This window comes from Dendrobates tinctorius, unplaced genomic scaffold (assembly GCF_039654945.1).
Source record: "Dendrobates tinctorius isolate UK_male_01 unplaced genomic scaffold, ASM3965494v1 ptg000366l, whole genome shotgun sequence".
Classification (NCBI taxonomy): domain Eukaryota; kingdom Metazoa; phylum Chordata; class Amphibia; order Anura; family Dendrobatidae; genus Dendrobates; species Dendrobates tinctorius.
In genome coordinates this window covers 260,771-272,081 of record NW_027362032.1, presented here as the reverse complement: position 1 = coordinate 272,081, position 11,311 = coordinate 260,771, and the positions used below count along the sequence as shown (strand labels likewise).

The following is an 11,311-nucleotide window of genomic DNA, read 5'->3' as shown; positions in this document are numbered from 1 at the left end:
CATAAATTGCAGCCCAGACCCCATTATTAGGCATGTAAGTATCGCAGTAACTAGGCCGCCCCATACTATCGAGTACTTGGAGGCGGGGGGCATTCAGCCAAACTCTGTCACACCTTCTTAGATGCCATGTTTGCTTCTCACAGCAGCAAGTGGTTAAACTGTCAGGGTTTTTGTTGAAGCCTCATCTGTGCCGTCCCTGCGGTGTACATCTATGTTCTGGGGCCCAAAAAGATTAATTTCTTTTTAATAAATGTTTAATTGTTAAAAATTATAAAATGTGTCTTCTGCTTTTTGCATATTTTTTTCTTCTTACAAGAATTGTTGGAGCCAATTTTCTTTAGAAACATTTTAATATCGGCTTTTTCTGGAGTTTTTCTTGTAATATAGGAAAGCCTCAGGCCAGAAATAAACCCCATAAATCACTGTACATGGAGACTTTGGTATCAGATCATTTCTGTCCGTTGTGTTTGTGAAAACTAAAAATCTTTTCTAAAAGCCTCAAACTTCTGTGTGTGACTCAGAGCTGAGATCTAACGGGAGAGAAGATTCCAGTGCGGGGAAGATGGGAAACATTCATATAGACGGCCGGTGGGGATGGAGGCAGTGACCGACTCTGGCCAAACCTGTCTCTAGAGCCGTAGTAGAAGATGAAGATGTTGTCCTCATCATGAAGGAGTTATTTCTCATGTCGCGTGTAATGAATCTCTCCTGCAGTATTGCTAATGCCGATTCCAGTGTCGGTAAATGAGACGAGAATTAGCGTTATGGAAGATGAGTCTATGAGGAACGTGTTCAGCTGCCGACTCCGAGGAGGAAACTGCTTGTTGTCTGTGGCCTAAATATATAGGTTTTATTAGTAGATGTCAGGGGAGAAAACTAAACCCTGTAAGATAATAAATCTCCTCATATGTTTCCCGTATTATCTCCAGTAATTGTATTATTACACCGGATTCTTATGATGTTACATCAGATCATCTTCTTCTCATTCAGGTCTCTACAATATCGGATCCTCTCAGTGAAGATCTTCTACAGAAGAGAATTTTCCTGATTTACCCATCAAGGATGGATATGGACAGAGACAAGATGGCGGAGAGGATATTACACCTCACCCTAGAGATCCTCTTCCGTCTCACTGGAGAGGTGAGAGATTCTGATGACGTCACATTACATCATTCTTATCTATGGGAATAACAGATGGACAGAACTGGAGAGGTGAGGACTCTGGGAATGTCTGTAGTGAGATTTATTAATGTGTCGCTCCATAACCAGGATTACACAGTGGTGAAGAAGACCTCTAGTGATCGCTGTCAGGACCCTGTGTCTGAGGGATGGGGAAGACCCCTGAGCCCAATCACGGGGCCTCCACCTCATCCCCTGATCCATGAGGACATCAATGACCAGAAGATCCTAGAACTCATCTACAAGATGATTGAGCTGCTGACTGGAGAGGTGACACTGCTGGGAATGCTGGGACATTATACAGTAACACTATGAAGGGATCGGGGGATGACGGTATCATTGTATGTGTCAGGTTCCTATAAGGTGTCAGAATGTCGCTGTCTATTTCTCCATGGAGGAGTGGGAGTATTTAGAAGGACACAGAGATCTGTACAAGAACGTCATAATGGAGGTTCTCCAGCCCCTCACATCACCAGGTAATAGACAGGACTAAATACACACGGCCTATAATTATCTGTATGTAGAGAATGAATTCAGTCCCTGTATGTGTTTCCTCCAGATCTATCCAGTAAGAGGACAACACCAGAGAGATGTCCCCGTCCTCTTCCTCCACAGGACTGTAACCAAGAAGATCCCAGTGTTCCTCAGGATCATCAGGTAGATGGAGAGAAGGTGTCAGGAGATCTCCCCTATGATATGTAGACGGCTGTGAAGGTCTTGTGCTCAGTCTTGTTTTATCCACCAGTATTATGTGTTTTATACTTGTGTAATGAGAACGGTGGAGATGGCAGGATTAGAGCTGATCATAGATGGGACTTCTCCATCTGTCGGTGACTTTTACAATATTTGTTTCAGGGTGAAGATCTGACCCATATTAATACTACAGAGACATATGTGAGAGATGATGAGTGGTGTAAAGAGGAGATTCCCACATATGACTACCCAGGTGAGTAGTAACCACTGAATGCAGAGAAGTCACAGATTCCTCTCAGTCACCGGCTGTGGCTGCTTTATCGGTGGTGTAGTCCGGCCGTATTACCATGATCACCATTTTGCCTCTAGACCACAACATTCTCCTCCACCCAAAACTGTTCAAATGACTTTGGGCATTGAAAGCCCTTTTCTATAGAACTTACGACCTGGAGGATCCACCTACCCCCTGGGATTAATAATAAGAATCCCATGTAAAATGCTAAAATGCCTTTGGATGATACCAAAACAATTTGTTCACCCTAGGCACAAGCCACATCAGCTCCTATAAACATGGAAACACTGGAGAAAAAAGGGAGCAAAACGATGATTGCAAAAATATTAATAATTTTTATTAAATATCGTACAAAGAAGTGCCCAAAATCATGATGAGGTGCCAATATAAAGCAGATGAACACATACCCGACCATCCCCTCGTCCATCCAAGATAGAAATAATGTCCTCATATATGTATTTTAGACATCATGCCTATAAAGTGGAAGCCCAAAATATAATACCTCCCTACAAAAATCAATGGCCATATGGCCCAGATTACTTCAAGTAAATCCCCTGAGCAAAGCTCAAAAAGTAAGGAGGAGAGACATATAATGTCCTTAGGGTGCATTGAATCTGGACATAAACAAGGGCGACCACCAATGAAAGACAGAAATAAATGTCAGTTCAAAATCTTACCAGAGGATGCAGGAGGAAGAGGGGAAGCGTCTGGCAGTGACCCCGATGCGCGTTTCGCGGCGCAGAAAGGCCGCTTTATCAAGGAGATAATAACCATATCTCCACAGGACCTTCATATACCCTGTGACCCCGGTCACGTGACCGGGATCAACCAATCATCGCGGCCTCATCGGCGCATGCGCTCTGAGGTCGGCAAGCACCGCTGCACAGAACAGGCGTCATGCTGAACACAGGACACCGGTCAAAAGACAAAGGCGCCCGTGTACAACACAAAGACGCCCATCTGTCAGCAGCACAATTACCACCGCAGAGAGATGCGCACAGCCGCCCATAATTGTATCCCATATATAGGGTAAATGGAAATCCCAAAAAATCCATACCGGGAAGATGAATGATTTTTAAAGGGGTCATGGCCATTCAAAAGAATCATCACATACATACATGGATATACATCACATATAGCCCAGGCGATAAAGAGTCTCATATATTAAATACGTCAAATGCATAAAACGGATATATGGTCATGACACATACAACTATAAAGGCCACTAGATCCGATTCACATGTTTGATATAATATGCTCATAATTATATCCCATACATGGGAAGAACCCTAAGGTCCATGCAGACAATAATCCTAAGCGGGTCATGACCGTAAAAAAAGTCATCACATGTATATAAATGTACATCGTATATGACATAAACAGTGAAAAAATCTCACATACTAAGTACATAAAATACATAGAATACAATATATGGTCATGATTCCCACAACTGTAGAGACTGCTGGATGCGGTTCACATAGTTATGGTACAGGGTGAGGGTCCAAGGAGATATATGGTGTCCTCAAGGTCACTAACTATAAATTATTGACATACAAGAAAAGATTAGTGAAAATAAAGAGTAAAAATTAAAAACAATATAAAAACAGCACACTGCCAGAAAAAAGGAGGGAGTGTGATATAGACCTGTGGAGGAAAAAGGACAGGAGGAATTCTCATTACCTATATATTATATGCCTATAAATATACCCAGATATCCATATGGAATATACTATAAAGAGAATAATGCAAATCATCCCATTGGGAATCCATTAACAAAAAAGAAAATAATATCCGGGACCAATTGATGCATAATTGTTAAATGTCCAAAGACTATAGGAATGGGGCCAAGCTCAAAACTTCATTGAGTCCATTAGGGGTCATGGTGTCCAGTTGAATGAACCACCTGAGTTCCATCTGTGATAAAAAAATGTTTGTTGTCACCACCCCTAATCCCCATATGAAACGCATCCATCCCTCTAGTTCTCTTCTCATCAGATGGGACAAGGGAACTCCAGATTAGACAGAGAATTTCCTGTGGAACTTCAAACGTGATTTACTATGCCACGTGCCCTTGCCCCAAAATATATGTGGGTCTGACAACAAGAGAACTCAGGATTCGAGTGCGCGAGCATGTGCGGGACATTGGCGCGGCCAAGAGAGTGTCCGATATTGGGGATCTGAAAACCATTCCCCAACATTATAGATCATGTCATAATAGCGATGCGACCTTATTGAAGATTAGAGGGATTGATGCGCTTCATATGGTTTATGCGGCTTCATACTCTAATTACACCAGAGAGGTTTCACCCCTAGTTACTCATTTATTACTGATGGAGACTGTGGAGTTTGATCATTTCAGTAGTTCCTAATCAGGCCCCATTATTAATATCTGACATGTGTCACTTTATGTGGTGGTAAGTTTGGAATTCTTCACAAAGGATAATAGAAAACAAATGGATCTTAGATATTGTTTTCCAGCTTCGCACTATACCCTACATACGGTTGTACACTACTGTCTGGGCACATGGCAGTGTTCAGAAGGGAAGGAGCGCCATTTAGCTATTTGAATGCAGATCTAGCTGAATAGTTTGCAGACACAATGTACTGGGAGCACTGTTCATGGTCACCTGGCAGCTCAAAAGATGTCCCCCATGAACATGCTTGGCTCTATCTTCTCTGCTTTCCATATCCCAAGGATTGCCTTGCTCATCGCCCTTTAACACCCATACATGAATCTGGACTTACACAGGGACCCCTAGGCTTGGACCATGGTGTTACCTGCTACTCTGTGGTGTTAGATGGCAAGAAGAATAGTCAGGTAGCTGGGTCAGAACCAGAAGGACAGAATACAGAATCAGAAGACACAAGAGTAGTCAGTAAACGGGCCACGGTCACAGCAGGAAACAAATACACAAGCCACAAGCTGAGCACAGAGGACTGAACCAGAGGAGAACAGCGCTGTGTCTGGCAGATTCCGGCCATGTGCTTTGCGCTTTAGTAGGGTGTGGTACTTTCCAATTGGCTGAAGTAGGGAGCAGATTACTCCAGCTGGACAGCAGGAACAGATCCCAGATGAGATTGGACACACCATATGCAGAAGCCCTAATATAACTAAATGACAGAAAACCAGAATAGTAGAAATCCCCATAAAGTGATTCCATTTTATAAATTAATTCACTGAGGGTTATAATCCTTAGGAGGAGTGAATATTGTGACTCCACAGCCACTTTCTGGAAATTAACACACAGTGGATGTTGGAGAGTGAAAATTACACATTTGCCATTTTCTTACCCAGCACATAGTGCCCAGATTGTTCTCCAGGAGACACACACCGCAAATTAAATGGGTTCTTCTCACTATAATATTGCTAAATACAGGGATCCTAAATGTTGTTTGCGCACACTGCAAGACTCCGAAGTGAGAGCGGATTTTGCTGGATTGGTTTATAGAAACCTTGTTGCTTTTCAGCAGCCTTTGAGCCACTAATAGTGTGGGAACCTCTGTTTTTCCATTGACAGATGATGGACCTGAGTGGGGACTTGTTTTTTGTGAGATGAGAATTGGTATTTTTTTCATCTACATAACATTGATTGGTTTCTTTATATTCGATATTTGGGAGGCAGAATGAACAAACAGTTGAACACCGCACACTACTGGTTCATCCAACAAGGTTTTCTATTAGACTGTGAACTGTCATTGTCTTGGGAAATAATTAAAGTTTTTTACATAGCTTGCCATTTTTATGGATGGTATAAGTAGAAACGTTCAAAAATATAAAAAACTCAAGGATATTTTATTTTAAAAAGTTTTTTTTTATCTTAGCAGATGTCTGTACCAGGAGATCAGAGGGACAGCTGACATCTTCAACTTTTAAATCTGATGATCTTGAGATCCTACAAGACACAACTGAAGTGATTACTGTTATTCCAGATATATTATCTATTCACAGCAAAGATCTGTCATCTGATCCTATGAAACAGGTCCCATCTTCTGATTCATTACTGACTACTAAGGAAAATCAAAGTCACAAAAGAGGCATTAAAAAACAAACTGCTCCTAAAGCAAAGAAGTCATTTTTATGTTCAGAATGTGGGAAATGTTTTAACAAGAAATCTCATTTTGTTACACACCAGAGAACTCACACAGGGGAGAAGCCTTTTTGCTGTTCAGAATGTGGGAAAAATTTTGCACAGAAATCAAATTTTGTTATCCACCAGAGAACTCACACAGGGGAGAAGCCTTTTTCCTGTTCAGAATGTGGGAAATGTTTTAATAATAAATCTGATTGTGTTAAGCACCAGATAATCCACACAGGAGAGAAGCCTTTTTCGTGTTCAGAATGTGGGAAATGTTTTAATCTGAAATCGGTTCTTGATAGACACCAGAGAGCACACACAGGGGAGAAGCCTTTTTCCTGTTTACAATGTGGGAAATGTTTTAACACTAAATCTGATTGTGTTAATCACCAGAGAATCCACACAGGGGAGAAGCCTTTTTCCTGTTCAGAATGTGGGAAATGTTTTAACACTAAATCAGATTTTGTTAAGCACCAGAGAATCCACACAGGAGAGAAGCCTTTCTCATGTTTAGAATGTGGGAAGTGTTTTAGACAGAATTCACATTTTCTTACCCACAAGAGAACTCACACAGGGGAGAAGCCTTTTTCATGTTCAGAATGTGGGAAATGTTTTATGAATAAATCATATTGTGTTAGGCACCAGAGAACTCACACAGGGGAGAAGCCTTTTTCCTGTTCAGAATGTGGGAAATGTTTTACCACTAAATCAGAATGTCTTAAGCACCAGAGAATCCACACAGGGGAGAAGCCTTTTTTATGTTCATAATGTTATAATGTTAGAATAGTTTTAACCAAAATTGAATCTTCTTAAATGGGTTGTCTCTTGTCATTCCTCTTGTTTGCTGACGAAAGGATAAAACTAAACCTTATTGCAAATGTAAAACTATACCCATAATTCACCCCCTGAAGGTTAGTCGGAAAGTGACTAATAGAAAAAACATATATCCCACATCTCAGTATATAGGGTGAGGTGACGTTTACACACTCACTCTCATTTCTACGGGTTTCATCTTCCTCACCAAAGGCGACTCATCAGGAGACTATTTAATATTGACCGATATTCAAGAGAGACTAAATGAGAAAAAAAAAAACTAAAATCATATATCATGTTATCCGAAACAGAAAACTAACCACATATTGGCAGATCCCAAACACCAAACTATATACTTCGGAAGCTTATAAGCCCCTCCAGTGTCAGGAATAGATAGTATGAATTTGAATTTACCAAACGGTTGCAATGAAATAAAGAGTGAAAAATTTAAAGGGGTGTGAATACTTTCCATACCCGCTGTATCAGTAAAAATAACTCCTCTTTATTAGGTTAAGTATAAAAGAATTGCACCATTTTCCGATACCCGTCACGTCTCCATTTTTCATGATCTCGGATCGGGTGAAAGACTATTTTTTGTGTGCCGAGCTGACGATTTTAATGAAGACCATTTTGGTGCAGATACGATCTTTTGGTCATCCTTTATTGCATTTTAATGCAATGTTGCGGCGACCAAAAAAAGTAATTCTGGCGTTTTGACATTCTTTCTCGTTACGCCATTTAGTGATTGGGTTAATTCTTTTTATATTGATATATTCTGAATATGGCTATAACAAATATGTGTTTGTCTGATTTTTTACTGTTTTATTTTGAAAGGGGGTGACTTGAACTTTTATATTTTTTTATATTTTTTAAAACATTTTTTTTACTTTTAGCATTGTGAAGACATACAGCATTGTATCTTAATTAACCAGACAGCTATTTTTAGCAAATGAAGAATAATAGAATGTTATCTGTATGTTGGCTTTAAATTTAAGTGTTGATTTCTGGTTGGTCAAGAAAACTGACTTTTGTTTGTGTAAGTCAGTAATATTGACTTTTATTGTGCGCTTATCCTTGATCACTGGTGATGTTTGCTGATATGCTAATTATGCATTGTGTTATGGAGCCAGTTTGTTGACTTCTAAAGCAGAGAGGGAAAAACTATGCAAATAGTTTAAATAATCAAGTAATGCTATAATAATCTCACCTCCATTCTTACCCTTTATGTAAATACTGAATGAGGGACACTTGTTAAGTGTAAAAATGGGTTACATGCCTCTGTATAAAGAGACTGAGAGAGAAACAGCCAGAGAGATTCTGCCAAGACATCCATACATCCCAAAAGGACAAGAGACAGGACAGCAGCCACAACATCATCACAAGGGACACGGATCTATCATTCTATAGGAAACATCCTAGGGGTTTTCAGCCTTGGTTGGAAGAATACAGATCTGCTCCATTGACCATCGCTGAACCATGGATATGTTCGGAGAAGCCAGATTGTGATCTTTGGATCAACTGGCCTTGTACCTTGTATGGACTCAATGGACTGTCATCTTCTTACATTTATTGTTACCTCCTCTCTGTGTGCGTGCCACAGGTGGAGTAGTCGACCCTGGAAGATGAAGCCAGGCTGTGATCCTCGGATCAACTGTCCTTGTATGGACTGTCATCTTCTTATGCTTGTCGTTACCTCCTCTCTGTGTGTGTGACACAGCTGGGGTAGTGACCCTGGAAGATCTGAAATCACAGAAGCTATTATCCCGGCGGGTCAGTGGAAGGGTGAGACTCTGTAATGTGCCCCATCTTGGGTACTGTGCTGGGACTGTTCTATGCGTTATCTGCCTGTTTTGTGGTACAATAAAGCATCGCCCACACTGTTTTACCCTCACCCTGTGTTGTCTGAGTAGTGTTTTGCCCATGTTAAAAGGAATCATAGAATCATAGAATCATAGAGTTGGAAGGGACCTCCTGGGCCATCTGGTCCAACCCCCTGCTCAAAGCAGGATTCGCTAAATCATCCCAGTCAGATGTCTGTCCAGCCTCTGTTTGAAGACTTCCATTGAAGGAGAACTCACAACTTCTCTTGGCAGCCTGTTCCACTCATTGATCACTCTAACTGTCAAAAAGTTTTTTCTAATATCTAATCTGTGTCTCCTCCCATTCAGTTTCATCCCATTGCTTCTAGTCTTTCCTTGTGCAAATGAGAATAACGATGATCCTTCTACAATGTGACGGCCCTTTAGATATTTGTAGACAGCTATTAAGTCTCCTCTCAGTCTTCTCTTTTGCAAACTACACATTCCCAAATCCTGCAACCTTTCCTCATAAGACAGGGTTTGCAGACCGGTCACCATTCTGGTCGCTCTTTTCTGTACTTGCTCCAGTTTGTTGATGTCTTTTTTAAAATGTGGTGCCCAAAACTGGACACAATATTCCAGATGAGGTCTGACCAAAGAGGAGTAGAGGGAAATAATGACTTCACGTGATCTAGACTGTATGCTTCTGTTAATACATCCTAGAATTGCGCCTGCCTTTTTTGCTGCTGCATCACACTGTTGACTCATATTCAGTCTGTGATCTATTAGTATACCCAAGTCTTTTTCACATGTGCTGTTGCTTAGCCCTATTCCTCCCATTCTGTATATGCTTTTTTCATTTTTATTGCCCAGATGTAGTACTTTGCATTTTTCCCTGTTAAAAACCATTCTGTTAGTTGCTGCCCACTGCTCCAGTTTATTTATATCTTTTTGAATACTCTCTTTCTCTTCTCTAGTATTAGCTATCCCTCCTAGCTTTGTGTCATCAGCAGAGCGATCAGGAGAGCGGGAGTTCGGCGAGATGATCCTTAGTTCATGTGGTTTTGGCTAGTGGGTGGCGCTCATAGCATTCCGGCAGTGACAAGCATAGAGGTCTGCTGGAGATCACTGGTTGTCATGCCAACCCGTCGGTGACCCATGATCATGTGACGGGGTCACTGTTGGGTGGATTTCCGGCGCGCTTGCTGGAAGTGCCCATTAAATGCCGCTGTCAGAGGCTGATAGGGGCAAATGGCAGCTGTTCAATACAGCTGACATGTGCCGGAAAGGATGTGAGCTCACCGCCGGAGCCCTCATCAAAGGGAGGAAGTACATTTACGCCCGATGTCGGAAAGGGGTTAAAGGGGATTGTCTTTACAGAGACAAAAGTGGTAATCAATCATGTATACGTACAAATAATTACAGAAATACACAGCTTCTAATGTTATAGTATAGAGTTACCACAAGACAATATAATTTGTGTAAACCATGTGTAGATATAAAAATTCAGGCAAATGTCAGATGTTGTAGCGCCATCTAGTGGCCGTGTGCAAAAGTGCCATCATAGAGTAACGTATCCTAAAGGGTATGTCACACTAAGCGAGATCGCTCGCGATATCGCTTAAGCGACCTCGATTTTTTGACGCAGCAGCGACATCGCTGACGATGTCGCTGCATGTGACATGTTCTGGCGACGTGGCCCCCGCTGCGATGTCGCTGATCGTGCACGAACGTTCAGGACCGTATTTTGATCGTTGGCGTCCCGCTGGTGTGCCTGAATCGTTGTGTTTGACCCCTGTTATGAACGATGAGCGATCTCGTTGGCGACTCATATGTCAGCGGCGGAGGCGGGAATAAGTTTCATTTGTAATAACGCCCCCCAGCACCGATTGGTGGCCACTACATCACCCCAGCAATAAATGAAAACGTCACAGTGCGTCCCCATCTATTGTTCCATTGTGCTTGGATTATTACACCTCATTCTGGTCCTTTGTGCGTGCTGAGTATAGTATCGTGTATAGGCTGGTTTTGGATTCTGTCGGAGTCACAACTGCGATTCATCTTTGGCATTTCTACCATCTGGTTTTCTGGATTACCTTAGCAAGGTACATATATTTGGTTTGTTTTTTTCCCATTTTTAAAATATTTTAATCTTATTACAATTTGTTATATCTAATGTTTTATCTTTTAGCAGTGCAAACCGCATCTATTGTTTGATTTTTGTGGCTTTGTCAGTAAATATTTTTGTAATATTTGATACTCTATTTTTTTTTTTTTTTTTTAAACTTTCTAAATAACTTTTCTATTCCTTTTACCGGGCAGGTTGCACATAATGTACATGTCCACCGCGGAACGTGTGATTGTGGCAGCAGCTTTACTGATGGAGGGCGATCGACAAGAAGAGGCTCGGGTGGAAGAGAGGCGTTCCAAACGAAAGCGTCGCATGTGGACCAGAGAAT

At 41.4% G+C, this 11,311-nt stretch overlaps 1 protein-coding gene across 1 annotated transcript; it reads left to right on the top strand.

Annotated features, from left to right (window-relative positions):
- Positions 1–1,227: 1,227 nt before the first annotated feature.
- Positions 1,228–11,069, top strand: LOC141075613 (gastrula zinc finger protein XlCGF66.1-like). The gene is made up of 3 exons (XM_073562719.1): positions 1,228–1,449; positions 1,532–1,655; positions 11,044–11,069. Exons 1-3 carry the CDS (start codon positions 1,228–1,230, stop codon positions 11,067–11,069), a joined length of 372 nt encoding a protein of 123 aa, XP_073418820.1.
- Positions 11,070–11,311: the final 242 nt, after the last annotated feature.

Bases quoted from the DNA above. Each gene is read 5' to 3' on its own strand.
- LOC141075613 (XM_073562719.1), top strand. From the start codon at position 1,228: ATGTCTGTAGTGAGATTTATTAATGTGTCGCTCCATAACCAGGATTAC. The intron at 1,450-1,531 runs GTGACACTGCTG...TGTATGTGTCAG, and splicing joins TTGAGCTGCTGACTGGAGAG to GTTCCTATAAGGTGTCAGAA. The intron at 1,656-11,043 runs GTAATAGACAGG...TTTATCTTTTAG, and splicing joins CCAGCCCCTCACATCACCAG to CAGTGCAAACCGCATCTATT.